General features: G+C 44.7%; 1 protein-coding gene across 6 annotated transcripts; it reads left to right on the forward strand.

Moving 5' to 3' along the window:
* Nucleotides 1-184: 184 nt before the first annotated feature.
* Nucleotides 185-17005, forward strand: LOC123069865 (zinc protease PQQL-like). 6 transcript variants are annotated; one of them, XR_006433110.1, is made up of 23 exons: nt 185-521; nt 637-883; nt 965-1090; nt 1322-1459; nt 1548-1685; nt 1777-2034; nt 2233-2370; nt 2679-2748; nt 2909-3122; nt 3293-3398; nt 12771-13004; nt 13155-13319; nt 13414-13563; nt 13643-13734; nt 14054-14135; nt 14349-14432; nt 14539-14655; nt 14742-14852; nt 15050-15130; nt 15345-15539; nt 15633-15818; nt 16196-16366; nt 16452-17005. XR_006433110.1 is itself a non-coding variant. In XM_044492819.1 (21 exons), exons 1-21 carry the CDS (start codon nt 280-282, stop codon nt 15708-15710), a joined length of 3066 nt encoding a protein of 1021 aa, XP_044348754.1. In that variant the 5' UTR covers nt 185-279; the 3' UTR covers nt 15711-16041. The 6 variants fall into 6 exon arrangements, 2 of the variants coding, with proteins under 2 accessions (XP_044348754.1, XP_044348755.1); XR_006433112.1 differs by having other exon boundaries at nt 16227-16366; XR_006433109.1 differs by having other exon boundaries at nt 16196-17005.
* The last annotated feature ends 302 nt before the right edge of the window (nt 17006-17307 follow it).

Consider the following 17307-nt stretch of genomic DNA (forward strand, 5'->3'; position numbering starts at 1 on the left):
TAAATGTAGATGCCTCAAATTACTTTTTGTCATGGGGCATATGTATCCATATGCCATCTTTGTACATGCCCTAACAAGTACTGGCTACGGAGGAAGCGTTTTCGGCCATGCGGTGACCGAACTGTCCTAGTAAAAAAGTGATCCGACGTCACCGCAGGGTGTACGGCAGGTCTGCCACGTATCTCATTGCACGCACATCCCTAGCCCGACCTCGACGTACCCGTCCCATCCGATCCCTGCTCCCTCTCTCGCTCTCGCCGCGCAGTACCAGCAGCTGCCATGGATCTACTACCGCCGGCGTCAGAGGCGCCGGCCGGTGGCGGCGCAGTTGGGGGCCGAGGGCTGCGACGCGGGGTCGGGTTCCCGTCGCTCAAGCTGGTGAACGTGTCCATGGAAGAGGCCCTCCCAGCCGAGCCCGTCGGCGTCGCCTACGGCCGCCTCACCAACGGACTCACCTACTACGTCCGCTCCAACCCCAAGCCCCGCATGCGCGCAGCCCTCTCCCTCGCCGTCAAGGTCGGGTCAGTACTCACTCTCTAGCGTGCCTCCCTTTCGCTCGACCTGCTCCTCCGTTCCCTTAGTTCGTTTGTTTTGGGGGTATATCTGTATGTGTCTGGATTTGATTCGCGCGCGCAGGTCGGTGGTGGAGGAGGAGGACGAGCGCGGGGTGGCGCATATCGTCGAGCACCTCGCCTTCAGCGCAACGTCACGCTACACCAATCACGACATCGTTAGGTTCCTCGAGAGCATTGGCGCAGAGTTTGGCGCCTGCCAGAACGCTCTCACTTCCTCTGACGAAACCATCTATGAGCTGCTCGTGCCTGTGGACAAGCCCGGACTGCTCTCCCAGGCAATCTCCGTCCTCGCAGAGTTCAGCTCCGAGGTAATAATGGGGTTTCGGCCTTCCATCCACTGCCATTAACTAGTGTGTAGTTGGCTGATGCTCGTAAATGTTGTGGAGAAGGTTCGGGTTTCAGCGGAGGATCTGGAGAAAGAAAGGGGTGCTGTGCTGGAGGAATACAGGGGCGGGCGCAACGCCACTGGGCGGATGCAGGACTCCCACTGGACATTGTTGTTTGAGGGTTCTAAGGTATTGCTCTCTGTCCTGCTATAAACGGGAAATCTACAATAATCACTTGTTCCATCACATCGATGTGCAAGAGCCGTTTGTGGGTTTCAGTTTAAGTAGCGAACCTCTTCTATGAAGGGTAGGGTCTGTGCTCTGTGGTGCATTGTGTTTTCCTAATGGGATTCAATGGTGTTGTATTTACAACTGTAGACCTTTGTAAATGGTATGATTTGTTAATGTCCTTCTGTTCAGTATGCAGAATGTTTGCCGATAGGTACAGAGAAGGTGATACGGACTGTTACACATGAGGCAGTTAGAAATTTTTATCATAAGTGGTACAATCTAAGCAATATGGCTGTCTTTGCAGTGGGAGACTTCCCAGATACACAGGTCTGTATTTGCTCCCGTTGGCATATTTGAAATCCATTTATCCATAATATTACTGCCATCTTTGTGTGTAACTCTTGACTAACTGCAGGCTGTTGTTGAGTTAATAAAGGAGCATTTTGGTCAGAAAGCCTCAATTTCCTGCCCTCCACTGGTTATACCGGAGTTTCCAGTTCCATCGCATATTGAACCTCGATTTTCATGCTTTGTGGAATCCGAAGCTGCAGGGGTCAGTACTTTATAATCTGGGATATATTTTCTGTCTAACTGTGATGTTTCTAATGAGACACCTTTTATCTGTTTTCTTGTACCAAAAACAGTCAGCTGTTGTTATTAGCTGCAAGATGCCTGCCGGTGAAATTAAAACAGTCAAGGATTATAGGGACTCATTGGCAGAATCAATTTTCCATTGTGCTCTGAACCAGAGGCTCTTCAAACTATCTCGTAGGAGGGATCCTCCATACTTCTCTTGCTCTTCAGCTGCAGATGCTCTTGTCCGTCCGGTGAAGGCATATATTATGACATCCAGTTGTCGCGAAAAAGGCACGGTTGAGGCTCTTGAGTCTATGCTAGTGGAGGTATTAAACGGAGATAGATTTCTTGCCATGGCACCCTGCATTAACAAAAATCTAATGGTCAACCAACTGGTTAGAATAACAAAATATCATGGGAAGTTCCAGTGAGCCAATGAATGTGGTTTCTTGAAAGAATGTGGTTTATCTAATCTTGAGATGTTTGACATCAAAGTGATCCCTTTTACAATATCTTTTCTGAAGGTTGCTAGGGCACGGCTCTATGGATTTTCTGAACGTGAGATATCCATTGTGCGTGCTTTAATGATGTCAGAGATCGAGTCTGCATATCTGGAGCGTGATCAAATGCAATCAACCAGCTTACGTGATGAGTATCTGCAGGTTCTCATAATTCTGTCTCTTAACATTTCTCCAGTTTAGGTTTTGTAGAATTTACTTCATTGCATGTTTAGGAACCGAACTATTAACTAGGTTCGGTCAAGTGCCATGTGTTTTATGAATTTATTCTTCAGACCTTAATGTAGTTAATATTATCTCAGCTCCTGTATTTTTTCCCTGGTACTTCTGCGATCAATTGTTCTAGTAATATGATTACAAACTACAGGTTTGCTTAATATATCAGTTGAGTCACATGATCCCCATCATCAATTTGCTAAGCATACTAGTGGCATTTCCTTCACCCATTGCAGCATTTTCTTCGCGAGGAGCCTGTTGTCGGGATTGAATATGAAGCACGGTTGCAGAAGACTCTTCTTCCATGTAAGTACACTCGCGTGCTACCTAGTGTAAGAGTTCATTTTTAGGCTTTGTTATGCTATTCAATTTTCTTTTCAATGAATTCATTGCTTTTCAGTTTACAGTGTTATTCTGACATTTTTTTCTTCAAAATTGTCTCTGTCTCTATCTTTACTTCAACCAGACATTTCTTCTGCTGAAGTGGTGAAGTTTGCGGAAAATTTTTCAACAACCAGTAGCTGTGTTATCAAGATAGTTGAGCCCCGGGCCCATGCTTCTCTGGAGGATCTGAAAGCTGTTGTATTGAAAGTTAACACTCTAGAAGAAAAGAGGAGTATTCCTCCCTGGGAGGAAGAGCAAATCCCTGAAGAAATTGTTAGCCAAAGTCCAGTGCCAGGGTATTATGGCATTATCATTTTCTTATTATACAAATGGAATTGATCTTTTGCTCATGATGAACCGTCTTTTTAAGTGATTATTTGAATAATTTGTGTGCATTTATCTGCCCACAGAAGCATCTTAGTATTCCGCACATTCTTACTGTTGTACTGGCCAAATTTCATCACAGAATTATTGTTGATAAAGTGGAGCACCCAGGCATAGGTGCCACTGAGATGATACTATCTAATGGGATGCGAGTTTGCTACAAGTGTACTGACTTTCTTGATGATCAGGTTAGTACTATTACGGTGCTAATACCATTCGGCAACATCCAGGCCTTTTTACCTTATTATTCTTGATGAAAGTGACACATCTGCAATTTATGTTGTAACCTTTCCTCCATCTTTTTAGAACATATCTTTGAAAGAAAACTCTCTTGCATTTACTATGAAGTTCTTGTGGAGCAGACGAAGGATCCCAAACCTGGTCAATGTGTGTTGTGGCGGCGCTGTTGTCCAGATAGCGTCGTGCTCCTCCTCCTATGGGTCAGCACCCACATGGGCCTGGGCCTTATGGTCCAGCAGTACTTGGGCTCTTATACAACACTCCCCCTCAAGAGGGGTGATATCTATCTACCATTCCTATCTTGTCACACACTAAGTTGCATTCTCTGGTTCCAGTCCTTTAGTCAAGCAAGCAATCTGCAATTTGTTGCCTTGAACTCACATACTCTATCTCGATAATCCCAACGTCCAGCTGTTCTTTGATAAAGAATCTGTCTATCCCCACATGTTTGGTTCTGTCATGTTGAACTGGGTTGTTTGCTATATTAATTGCCGACTTGTTGTCACACCATACATTCATGCAACTAGTCTTCAATATCTTCTGCTCTTCTAATAGATTCCTTGTCCATAACAACTCACTCAGTCCCTGAGACATGGCTCTATTCAGCCTCTGCAGTTGATTTGGAAATAAGAGGTTGTTTCTTGCTTCTCCAAGACACTAGATTTCCTCCTACAAAAACACAATGGCCTGAAGTTGATCTCCTGCCATCCAGGTAGCTAGCCCAATCAACATCACAATAACCATCTACAACAAGGTGTCCATGACTCTTGAACAACAGTCCTTTCCCAGGAGTACCTTTCAAGTATCTCAACAGTCCTCAAGATGTTCACTTCCAGGCTCATGCATGTATCTGCTCACAACACTTACTGCAAATGACACAAGTACAACAATGTTCGCACCAATTGTTGATATTTTTCTTTATCCACCAGATCACCTTTATGGTTTTGTTCAATTGGGGTTGAAGCTGCTTGACAACCCAACATCCGAAGTTGCCAACATCACAGAGAAGGTCCAAGGTATACTTTCTTTGAGAAAGAGCTGGCCAGTTCTATACCAACGAAGTACTTGAGTCGACCAAGATCCTTAACTTCAAAGGCCTTACTCAAGCACCTCTTTAACCTTGCTATCTCTACGCCATCATCTCAGATTATAATGATACCATCTGCATAAACTGCAAGAATGGTATTTTCCCCTTCAGACTGTATAAAACAGTGTATGGTCACGATTGCATTGTTCATACCACATGTCACACACCGCCTGTCTGAACTTGTCAAACCAAGCTCTTGGAGACTGCTTCAGTCTGTAAAGGGCGTTCTTTAACCTGCATACCTTGCCAGCAGTCTCAGAAGTCAAGAAACCTGGTGGGATCTCCATGTAGACCTACTCTTGCAAGTCCCCACGCAAGAAAGCATTCTTCACATCAAGTTGATGTAAAGACCACCTGAAATTTGCTGCACAGGAGATCAGAATCCATACAGTATTCGCTACTGGAGCAAAGGTCTCATCATAGTCAATGCCGTAGGTCTGGTTGTACCCCCTCACCACCTCTGTAAGCCTTTATAAGATCATTTAGATCACTAAAGTAGTGATCTAAAAGATCTTATAAAAGTTAGGGAGTAGTGATCGAAAAGATCTTATAAAAGTTTACAGAGGGAGTAGTGATCTAAAGGATCTAAAAGACCTTTCAATCTTCCCTTCTGCATTTTGTTTCACAATGTATACCCAATTGCAGTTGACTGTCTTCTTTCCTGATGGAAGAGGTGCCAGTACCCATGTCTTGTTCTTACACAAAGCCTCCAACTCCACCATGGCCATACGCCATTTTGAGGCCTCCATTGCCTTCAAGTCGGTCGGAATTGACATAGACTAAGAGAAGCAACAAACACTTTGTAGGCTGGAGATAATGCTTCATAGGAGACATAATTCCCGAAATCATTGACATCGAACCCAGATCGTTTTTCTGGTATGCCTGCTTTTGCTCGAGTAGTTCTCCTCGGAGCAATTGGCCAATCAATCGATCCTTCAGCCTGATCCCCATCAGAGATGGAAATCACGTAAGTACTAACCTGTTGTTCAGTCAGTGGCTGATCTAGTTGCTCCTCCTGATGTGCAACGCCATCACCTCGCTTCCGTGAATACACCTTTAGTTGTTGCTCTTGCTCTGCCGTCCACCTCGGTACACTACCAGTCTGGTAGGAGCACCGTCTGCCTGGCTCGGCACCCCATCAGCCACAATCGGTCCTTCACTCGGTGGTATTATCTGTTTCTGAGGCTGCTGCACGCTTCGCTATACCGGAATAACATCCTCAACTGTGTGCCGTAACACTAAATTGGCACCATCGCAACTACCACTCTCCCCCTCTTGACCTATCACAGTAGACTGGGTATGATCAAGACTTTCAAATAATCCACTAAGATCAATTTTCTCACCATAAAATGGTTCGGATTCCATGAAGGTGACATCCATGCTCACAAAGGTCCTCTGTTCAAAAGGACTCCCAACACTTGTAGCCTCACTGCCCATAAGAATACCCAATGAAGATTCACTTGACGGCCCGTGGATCTAATTTGCCCACAGATGGCCTGTGATCCCCGACAAAGCAGACACAACCGAACAGCTTGGTAGGAACCACAAAATCATTGTTTCCCAGAAGCAACTCAGAAGGTGACTTTATACCTAGTACTCTCGATGATGTGCGATTGATCAGGTATGTTGCAGCCATCACAACTTCACTCCACAAGAATATGTTGGTTTGTCAGGGATCCAATCACTAGACTTTCAGCACATTCATAGTAAGCATCAGTGATCGAGCAACCCCCAGAATGTATCTGTTCTTCCTTTCAGCCACTCCATTCTCCATTCTGAGAAGTGTCCAGACATGAGGTTTGACGCAAAATCTCTTGCTCTGATAAGAAAGTCCCAAACGCTTTGTTCACATACTCAGTGCCATTATCAGTTCTTGTCATTTGTACCTGAACATTGTAGTGATTTTTCACATAGGCATAGAAATTCTTGAAGCATGGAAAGTTTCATCTTTGTGATGCATCAAATAGACCCATGACAATAAAGGTCACAAAATACCTTGCACCACTAACCGACACCACATGGCTTGTCCATCCATTCGAGTGAACAAGCATGAATGGAGATATACCTTTAAGTCCCTTGCTCACATAAGATGTCCTCGTGTGTTCTGCAAACTCACACACTCACATTTTAGGTTTTAGCTTGTTCTTATCTACTACATTCATTACAGCAGGAAACAACTTGTACATTTAGCAAAGGATACATGCCCCATTCTGCAGTGATGTTTCATCATCGATGACTCTTTCTTCCACAATCGCCGCAAACACTGAGCTGCCCATCTGACCAAGCCCACGGTCCATGTACCTCCACAGTCCCCTATGCCTTATTCCAGTCCCAATTCTCATTCCAGTCGGCTCTGTCCTGAACCAAGCACATTCCTCTGTCGGTGTTATCCTACAGTCCACATGGTTGATTAGAGCACTCAGAGACACCAGATTGACCAGGAAAGCTGGCACATGTAGGACCGAAGATAGCTTAATAGTAGGGGTACATTGAACTGTCCCAATGCCCTTAATATGCCGCAATTTCCCGTCAGCAGTACATATACTGTTACTTGGAGAGGGAATGTGCTGATCATATGACTCAAATTCCCTGAAGTCACCTGCAACATGTTGAGATGCACCAGAGTCTAATACCCACTCCGGATCATTTATGTGAGCAGCAATTGTGGCCTTTTCAGTGTTGCCCTCATTAGAATAGATAAAATGAGCCAAACTTGGAAGACTTGTATCCTCGTGGCTATCATGCTGTTCGGTCTCACCCGTATTCTCTACTTCATGCATCACTTCGCAGGGGGAAAGCAGCAAAGCACACGCCTGCTGCCACATACTTGCTGCACATGTCCACAGCAAACCATCGCCATTCGCCTTCGCCTTCTCTGCCTCGCGCAGCTCACACCTGCCCAACACATGCGTCCTCTTCCGGTCATGGTCTCTGCCAAGTCGTTGAACATATCCACAACCTCACTACCTACGATCTTCCCAGGCAGCCACACGCAGCAGTTAGCCTTCCTCCTTGAATAGCCACACGCAGCAGCAACACCTCCAGCAGAAGCAGCACAACACAGGCACCACCAGCTCCTACTTTACACTCCAAGACAGCAGCAGCTAGTCAGCGGCCTCCAGCACCACCTCTTCTTCCACCTCCTTCCTCTCCAATCAGCAGAAGCAGCTCGCAGCAGCAGCAGCAGCTCCAGTCATACCCAATCTCTTCTTCTCCACTATTTTCTGCCCCCCTACTCTAAAATCAGCACGTAGGCAGCAGCAAGTACCACACAGTAGTAGCACATACCACACAGCAGCAGCATTCTCTTTCAATCTCCATCCCGGCGAACGCACACCACGTGCAGCCAAAGCCGCCGCGCCTCGCCTGCCGGAGATGCGCCCCGTATCCAGCTCGCACGCAGCCACGTCGCCCCGCTGTACCCCGCCATCGCCGCCGCCGCCTATGCCCCTCTCTCTGATACCATGTGGAGCAGAGGAGGGATGCCTAACCTGGTCGATATGTGTTGTTGCGGTGCTGTTGTCCAAGACAGCGTCGTGCTCCTCCTCCTATAGGTCAGCACACACATGGGCCTGGGCCTTTATGGGCCAGCAATACTTGGGCACATATACCATAGATCTGCATACCTCTCCATATCAGGTTTTATTGCAAGTTTATTAGGTTAAACCACATATATGGTGTAATTAGAATCAAGATCGGGTCTAACTTCTAAATATAATAGGGTTATGGCGATCGAGGATAAATTTCTGTCCTTGGATGTTTCTAGGCGGTGCTGTCTTGCCAGCTTGAATTCATTTGCCAAACTTTTAGAAGTTCTGTATTGACATTTTTCCTTTTCAGTGGTAAAACATTGACATATGTTCTCTAATGAGTGATATGAAAAATGTAGCTTTCAATGATTCTGTCAGCACCGCACCTACGGCTGGAAGACAAGAGATTCATAGATAACAGTTATTCCTATGAACAATTTTTACTGCAAAAGTACTAACTTTGTGCATTTGGGGACCTACCTATGGCACATCCATTTTGTGAGTCATAGATAACAGTTGAAAGCTGCTACTTTTAGTTTGAAGATCTAGAGATAGTACAACACTTAGTAGTATATTTGCTCTTTTGTGTTTTGCTACATGATAAAAGAAATAAATGACATATTATACTTATAAGATATATAATTCAGCATTCAGTATAGTTTTGGACAAAACAGTTAAGAGTAATTGTTGTTGATTACCAGGCAAGCGCATGAACTCAGTACTGGGTACTATTAGTTTTTTTCTCTCGAGAAAACGCAAAGGACCTTTGTGTTTCATTGCATTGAAAAGGTAGAGTTTCGATACAATCCTCCTAGGAGGTCAAGTACAAATGAGGATCAGTGAAACTAGTGCACATCCCAGGTGGACGGCAGGACGGACGACGCGAAGGCCGCGGGCACCAGCTCGTGCCCACTGCTGGGCTTCATCCTTGATCCTGGAGACCAGGACGTGAACCAAGGGCTGGGCGCCGTCGAAGATGCATTCGTTGCGTTGCTTCCATATAATTCCACGGCGTCAGGAGGGCAATGGAAGCTAGGCCTTTGCGCATCGGTGTCGGCGTGTCTTGCCTGGCGTGCAGCCACCTGTCCATGAGCGAATCTTCGTGGCTTGGTCCTGCGGTGGTCATCCGTAGCCAGGAGAGGATTTCGTGCCAAGTCTGCCTGGAGAAGGGGCATTCAAGGAGGAGGTGGCACATCGTCTCTGGGGCTTGGTCGCATAGTGGGCATCGAGGTTGGTGCTGGAGGCCACGCCTAGCCAAGCGATCAGTTGTCCAACACCTATCCTGGTCTGCCAACCAATGGAAGAACTTCACCCGCGGTGGCGCCCAATTCTTCCAGATGAGCTTCCAAGAGAAGTTGTGGATCCCTGGAAGGTGGCTAGGCTGCAGGAGCTAGCAGTGTAAGTACCGGAGGCCGTCCATCTCCAAACTAGCTGGTCAGGGGCGTCCGAGAGCGTGATGTGCTTGATCGCCAGTCAGACATGAAGGTATTGCGCAATCTCATGTATACTGGGTACTATAGTAGAAACAAGACATTTGTGACCTTTGGTTTTTCTGTCTCACTTTAATCATTCGGCCTTGATGAACTAACCATGCACTGAGAAAGTTAATTTAGTGATTGCTATCAATTGGAAGCTTGAGTCATAGTTTTTTTGCATGGTGCATGGGGACCGATTATTCTGGTCCGGCTGGTAGTTTGGGACTTGGTTCTCAATGTTATCAGCGCGTATGCCCTGCAAGTAGGCCATAATGTGAACACCAAGAGGGAGTTCTGGGAATGTCTGGAGGACATGGTTAAGAGTGTACCTATTGGCGAGAAGCTCTTCATAGGAGGAGACCTCAATGGCGACATAGGGGCTTTGGCTATGGCTATATGGCATCAGGAATCAAGGAGAAGATGTCTCAAGCTTCACTCTAGCCCAGGACATCATCATAGCTAACACCCTCTTTAAAAAGAGAGAATCACATCTAGTGACTTTTAGTAGTGGTCAATACTCTAGCCAGATTGGTTTCGTCCTCTCGAGAAAAGAAGACAACCGTGCTTGCCTAGATTGTTAGGTGATACCTGGAGAGAGTGTCGTCCCTCTCAATATAAGCTTGTGGTGGCTGACTTCCGCATTCGGATTCGTGTCTAGCGGGTGAAGCGCGCCAAAGTCGCTAGAACGAAGTGGTGGAAGCTCACGAGGGAGGCAACTCATACTTCCAAGGAGAGGGTCATTAAGGAGGGCCCTTGGGACGAAGGAGGTGATGCAGACAATATGTGGATGAAGATGGCGACTTGCATTCATAAGGTGGCTTCAGAGGAGTTTGGAATGTCCAGGGAAAGTAGAACTGAAGCTAAAGATACCTGGTGGAACGATGATGTCCAGAAGGCTATTAAGGAGAAGAAAGATTGTTTTAGACACCTGCATCTGGGTAGGAGTGCAGTCAACATAGAGAAGTACAAGGTGGCAAAGAAGGCCGCAAAGCGAGCTTTGAGTGAAGCAAGGGGCCGGGCATATGAGGACCTCTACTGGCGCTTGGACACGAAGGAAGGCGAAAGGAACATCTATGAGATGGCCAAGATCCAAGCGAGGAAGACAAGAGATGTCGACCAAGTCAAATGCATCAAGGACGAAGCAAATTAGCTTCTGGGGAAGGACGAGGAGATTAAGCATGGATGACGGGAGTACTTCGACAAGCTGTTCAATGGTGAGAATGAGAGCTCTACCATTGAACTGGACGACTCCTTTTGATGATACCAAAGACGTTTTGGGCGGCGAATCTAGGAGTCTGAGGTTAGGGAGGCTTTAAAAGGGATGAATGGTGGCAAGGCCGCAAAGCGAGCTTTGAGTGAAGCAAGGGGTCGAGCGTATGAGGACCTCTACTGGCGCTTAGACACGAAGGAAGGCGAAAGGAACATCTATAAGATGGCCAAGATCCAAGTGAGGAAGACGAGATGTCGACCAAGTCAAATGCATCAAGGACGAAGCAAATTAGCTTCTGGGGAAGGACGAGGAGATTAAGCATAGATGACGGGAGTACTTTGACAAGCTGTTCGATGGTGAGAATGAGGGCTCTACCATTGAACTGGACGACTCCTTTGATGATACCAATAGACGTTTTGTGCGGCGAATCTAGGAGTCCGAGGTCAGTGAGGCTTTAAAAAGGATGAAAGGTGGCAAGGCGTTGGGCCCTGGTTGTATCCCCATTGAGGTGTGGAGAGGCCTCGGAGACGTAATGATAGTATGGCTAACTAAGCTTTTCAACCTCATTTTTCAGGCAAACAAGACGCCAGAAGAATGGAGGCGGAGTATATTAGTACCAATCTTCAAGAACAAGGGGGATGTTCAAAGTTGTACTAATCACCTTGGAATTAAGCTGATGAGCCATACAATGAAGCTATGGGAGAGAGTATTTGAGCACCGCTTAAGAAGAATGACAAGCGTGACCAAAAATCAGTTTGGTTTCATGCCTGGGAGGTTGACCATGGAGGCCATTTTCTTGGTACGACAACTTATGGAGAGATATAGGGAGCAAAAGAAGGACCTGCATATGGTGTTCATTGACTTAGAGAAGGCCTACGATAAGATACCGCAGAATGTTATCTGGTGGGCCTTGGAGAAACACACAGTCCCAACGAAGTACATTACCTCAAGGAGGACATCTCCTTATACATCCCTTGTGACCTCATCCATCACCAAAGCAAAAAAGATAAGTGCTCAAGGCTGACCCTTGGTGCAGTCCTATTTTAAATTAGAAGTCATTAGTGTCGCCATCCCTTGTTTGAACACTTGTCACAACATTATCATACATGGTGTATGCTCTTTGCGGATGATGTGATGCTAGTCGATGATAGTCAGATGGGGGTTAATAGAAAGTTAGGAGACAAACCTTGGAATCAAAAGGTTTTAGGCTTAGTAGAACTAAAGTCTAAAACTGATTACATGAGGTGCAGTTTCAGTACTACTAGGCATGGGGAGGAGGTTAGCCTTGTTGGGCAGGTGGTACCTCGAATGACGCCTTTCGATATTTGGGGTCAATGTTGTAGAAGGATAGTGATATCAATGAAGATGTGAGCAAGCTGGATGGATGAAGTGGCGCCAAGCTTCTTGCAGTCTTTGTGACAAGAGAGTGCCACAAAAGCTAAAAGACAGGTTCTATAGGATGGCGATTCGACCCGCAATGTTATATGGCGTTGAGTGTTGGCCGACTAAAGGCGACATGTTCAACAGTTGGGTGTAGCGGAGATGCGCATGTTGAGATGGATGTGTGGCCACACAAGAAAGGATCGGGCCCGGAATGATGTATACAGGATAGAGTTGGGGCAGCACTGATTAAAGAGAAGCTGGTTCAACATCATCTGAGATGGTTTGGGCATATTCAGCGCAGGCCTCCAGAAGTGCATAGCGGACGGCTAAAGCGTGCTGATAATGTCAAGAGAGGTCGGGGTGGACCAAACTTGACATGGGAGGAGTCCGTAAACAGAGATCTGAAGGACTGAAATATCACCAAAGAACTAGCCATGGACAGGGGTGTGTGGAAGTTAGCTATCTACATGCAAGAACCATGAGTTGGTTTCGAGACCGTATGGGTTTCAGCTCTAGCCTACCCCAACTTGTCTGGGACTAAAGGCTTTGTTGTTGTTGTTGCAGTTATCATTTACCTTTGGTTACTTTGTGATAAGGACGTGTTTCATTCTTTTTATATGTTGAACTATATGAAGGTTGTTTTTACTGGGTTTGCCTATGGTGGTCTGTCCGAATTATCTGAAGATGAATATACTTCATGCACAATGGGCTCGACAATAGCAGGAGAAATTGGTATTTTTGGCTACAGACCTTCTGTCTTGATGGACATGCTTGCTGGCAAGAGAGCTGAAGTTGGTACAAAAGTTGGGGCGTACATGAGATCATTTTCTGGCGATTGTTCACCTTCAGATCTTGAGACTGGTTTACAGGTTTGCCTATCTTCAAGCATTCTTAATTGAGCATAAAGTGTGTTCTAATTTACAGGAACATGCTGACGGCACTATACACATAGCAATCGTATCACTTATATCTGTGAAAAGTGGGTCTATGCTTATCCTTGACTGCCTTCTGAAATACAGCTTGTCTACCAACTATTTACAACAAAGGTGGAGCCAAGGGAGGAAGAAGTAAAAATAGTCATGCAAATGGCGGAGGAAGCTATCTATGCTCAGGAAAGAGATCCTTACACTGCATTTGCAAATCGTTCACGGGAAATAAATTATGGGAACTCCTACTTCTTTAAGGTACACCTTAATAAGCTGAACACTGATAAGTTCCCAATGCTTTCTTCCTATTATTTCCTTATTTAAATTTAAATTTACAAGCTCCATTATGCAGCCAATTAGAATAAGTGATTTGAAGAAAGTGAATCCAATCAGAGCATGTGAATATTTCAACATGTGCTTCAAGGATCCATCAGCTTTTACCGTTGTAGTAGTTGGAAACATAGACCCAGCCATCTCAATCCCACTGATTTTGGAGTACCTGGTATGTTCTGTTCCTCTTCTGATTGTTACAAAGTAGATGCCAAACCCTTGTAATGCTGATGGACTCTTCTTTTTTGTAGGGTGGGATACCAAAGGTACAGGATACAGTTCAGCCACTTAGTCGTGAGGATCTAAAGGGATTGCCCTTCAAGTTTCCGGAAACCATAATTAGGTTTGCTGCTGTTTTTTTCTTTCACTAATTATATCAGTTGCACACGTGCAGGGTGTAGCAACCACACAGTTTCTTTTTTCCTTTTCCTGAAATTATCCTGCCAAACACTAGTAATCTTACCCTGATCCGGATACGGTGGCAAGTAGACCTGAAGGATTGGAGTATCACCAAAGAACTAGCTATGGACAGGGGTGCGTGGAAGCTTGCTATCCATGTGCCAGAGCCATGAGTTGGTTGCGAGATCTTATGGGTTTCACCTCTAGCCTACCCCAACTTGTTTGGGACTAAAGGCTTTGTTGTTGTTGTTGTGTTGTTGCAGAGAAGTTGTCCGCAGCCCTATGGTTGAAGCTCAGTGCTTCGTCCAACTAGGGTTTCCAGTGGTTCTAAAGAGCACAATGATGGTATGCAGCCCTTGAAATAATATAATACTCCCTCCGTCCCAAAATTCTTGTCTTAGATTTGTCTAGATACAGATGTATCAAGTCATGTTTTAGTATTAGATACATTCCTATCTACACAAATCTAAGACAAGAATTTTGGGACGGAGGGAGTACTATAATAGTTTATTTCAAAACCTAACCTTGATCTTACACTATATTCTGCTCTATGCGAAGACGGAGGATATTCACTATGTCGGATTTTTAAGTAAACTTCTCGAAACAAAAATCATGCAAGTACTCCGCTTCAAATATGGACAGGTAAAATATCCTGGGCAAGCAAAGACCATCTGGATTGATTGTTCCCTTCCAACATGGACTGCAGCATTTAGAGTTTAGTACGTATAATGTATTTTTCGTTTTGCAGGTCTACTCAGTTAATGTAGGTGTCTTCTTAGGTGGCAACAAACCTTCTAGAAGTGGAGATGTTCGTGGAGACATAAGTGTGAATTTCTCATGCGATCCAGACATGTCATCTAGGCTTGTATGATTTATTGACTTTCTGGTTAAAATTATGTAGTCTTGTTATAAGAGGCTTCAGTTCGGAGTTGACACTCAGAATTTTTTCAGGTTGATTTTGTTCTGGAAGAGATATCATATCTACAGACAGAAGGCCCTTCTGAAGAAGATGTATGGACCATCCTAGAAATTGAACAAAGAGCACATGAAAACGGATTGCAGGTTTAGTTGATGTTTTTCTTTATGTACTTGTTATCCTGATATGGTTTGGCATTTTAATATTTACGACCATCCTAGGAATTGAACAAAGAGTGCATGAAAACGGATTGCAGGTTTAGTGGGAGTTATCTTTATGTAAATATTAATGCTGATATGGTTTGGCACTTTATATTACAGTTTTTTTTCTTGTGAAACTGCAGGAAAATTATTACTGGTTGGATCGAATTCTGCGGAGCTATCAATCAAGGATTTATTCGGGAGATGTTGGATCCACCTTCATGGTAGTGTGAAGCTTTCTATCTGTTATTGAGTTCATGTTTCTCCTGTTATTTGCTGGCTTACAAAACATATTATCAGCAGAGGAACATGCCTTCATGTTTTACAGACATTACCGATCATCACCAGAACATATATTTTTCAGCCTTACTTTCTTCTAGTTTAAATTGTATATTTGAAATGACGTGTTGTTGAGTGCTTACTTTCTTTTTTGCGCAGGTTCAAGATGAGGGACGTGTAAAAGTTAGAGAAGCTTTAACACCACAGGCCATGCAAATGGCCTTGCGAAGGGTGATATCTTTCCCATGTAAAAAACAGTACACGGTAGTAATTCTTATGCCTAAGTCATCTTGTTGGAATTCGTTGATATCGGTGGTTTGTTGGAGTTCTGGTGGATTTAGCAGAGATGCAAAGGTTAGATATTGTATTTACCATGGCATGCAATTCTCTCAGTTAAAATTTTCACCCAAAATGCGATCATTTTGATAATTCTCGCCCACTGTGCAGATTTTGGCTGGCATGGCTGGTGCACTGGTCGTAGCAGCCAGTTTGTGGAGATACTCACGGGGTGCATTGAGATCGTAGTGCACAGCACATTTAAGTTAAGAGCCAAATTGGTAGATGTTTGTTACCATCTCACCATCAGCCAACAAATCTGGTTGTTGGTGCGGTGATTCTTCATCACGGAAGAAGGTATACAGAAATCGGTAGCTAACTGATTCGTTGCTGCGTGTGTGTAAGATTGTAACAACATTGGTTTACTGCCACATGCGTGCGTGTAACAGCCGCTGATTACTACTGGCACCTCCCAGTTGATTCAAATGGTAGAATGCTTATACCAGATTCAGTTTTGTCGAGATCGATTGCATGTGCTTTGTGTACCCAGGATGACAAATAATAGATGTACCGTTTCATATGTGCTTTGCCATTTTATATATTTTTTTACATCAACACCATTTGCATCCTTTTCTTCTTCTCATGGTCATGGTTTTTCCTATTAACAAGACTAAAATCGTGCTTGCAAACTTCTGGGCAAAAGCCTCATAACGCATTGCTGCATTGTCCCTTAGGCCTTTGCCTCATGCACACGATTTGCATCAGGAGTCGGCAGAAGAGAATCAAGAGATGAATCGGCACATAGGTGGCCGTCCGGCTGACACCACTAGCTGCACCGACCAAAGCGGTGATTTGGAATTTTGTAAAGTAAAAGAAAAAGTGGTAATAGCATCTGGAAAGAGCAAGTACAGCAATCTACAACCATGCTCTCTCAATGGCAAGAACAAGTACAGCAAGGCTCCACCCTCAAATCTGACTTGGCTATTTCAGGTACCAAAATATATTCAGATGCTTCTTGGTATAAGAAGAATGTGCCTGGGTATGGTGGCAATCCGGCTACTGGTACTAGTGTTCACATCCTCTTCCCCAAAGACGATTCTGATTCAAGAATAATGATTCAAACCTCTACTCATGATGTTTCTTCACCTCTTATTGCTGAAGTTTATGCACTTCTATTTGCTGCTAAAATCTCTTGCTGGCTTCAGCTTCAACAAGGTTCTTTTCTCACTGACAATCTTTCATTACCAAAGATGGCTGCTTCAAGAGATATCAATAACACCAACATCAACTGGAGATGCAGACAGCCAATTAGCGAGTTCTTTCAAGTCTCTCATTCTCTTAATGATGTTTATCACATATCCAGGAATTGCTCACAATTGTGCTCATCAAGTTCTCAACTCGGGAGTAGAACCCGTCTTTAGTTGTTCACGTTCTTCTCATGCCAATGTACCTTGCCCTCCCTTCTCAACTTTCAGGTTCGGGGCTATGTAATTCATGTTCTACATTATCTATGAGTTGAATGAAAAAGTGGCGCTTGACGGCTCCTTCCTTGTGTTCAAAAAGAAAAAGAAAACATCTAGGGTTCAGAAATTTGGCAAACGTGGTCCGCAAACTAAAGATGTCACTCTGTTGTTAACAAACTTGGTCGGGTGTGGTAAGTAGAGCAGCCCGGGGAACCATTCTTGGGAGCTAGATTTTATTCGTGTTGTTCTAGCTGATGATGTAACTGTGATTCCAAATCAATAAAAATAAGCCTTTGGCGAATCGCGGTGATGTGTTGCCGATCTCGCTTGTAGGGAAGATCTGCTGCCGCAGCAACTATGGTGTTCTGAAATGATGGAGAAAT

This window comes from Triticum aestivum, chromosome 3B (genome assembly GCF_018294505.1).
Source record: "Triticum aestivum cultivar Chinese Spring chromosome 3B, IWGSC CS RefSeq v2.1, whole genome shotgun sequence".
In the NCBI taxonomy this organism is placed as follows: Eukaryota; Viridiplantae; Streptophyta; class Magnoliopsida; order Poales; family Poaceae; genus Triticum; species Triticum aestivum.

Bases quoted from the DNA above. Each gene is read 5' to 3' on its own strand.
- LOC123069865 (XM_044492819.1), top strand. From the start codon at position 280: ATGGATCTACTACCGCCGGCGTCAGAGGCGCCGGCCGGTGGCGGCGCA. The intron at 3,399-12,770 runs GTTAGTACTATT...AACTATATGAAG, and splicing joins CTGACTTTCTTGATGATCAG to GTTGTTTTTACTGGGTTTGC. The intron at 14,433-14,538 runs GTAAAATATCCT...TTCGTTTTGCAG, and splicing joins TCCGCTTCAAATATGGACAG to GTCTACTCAGTTAATGTAGG.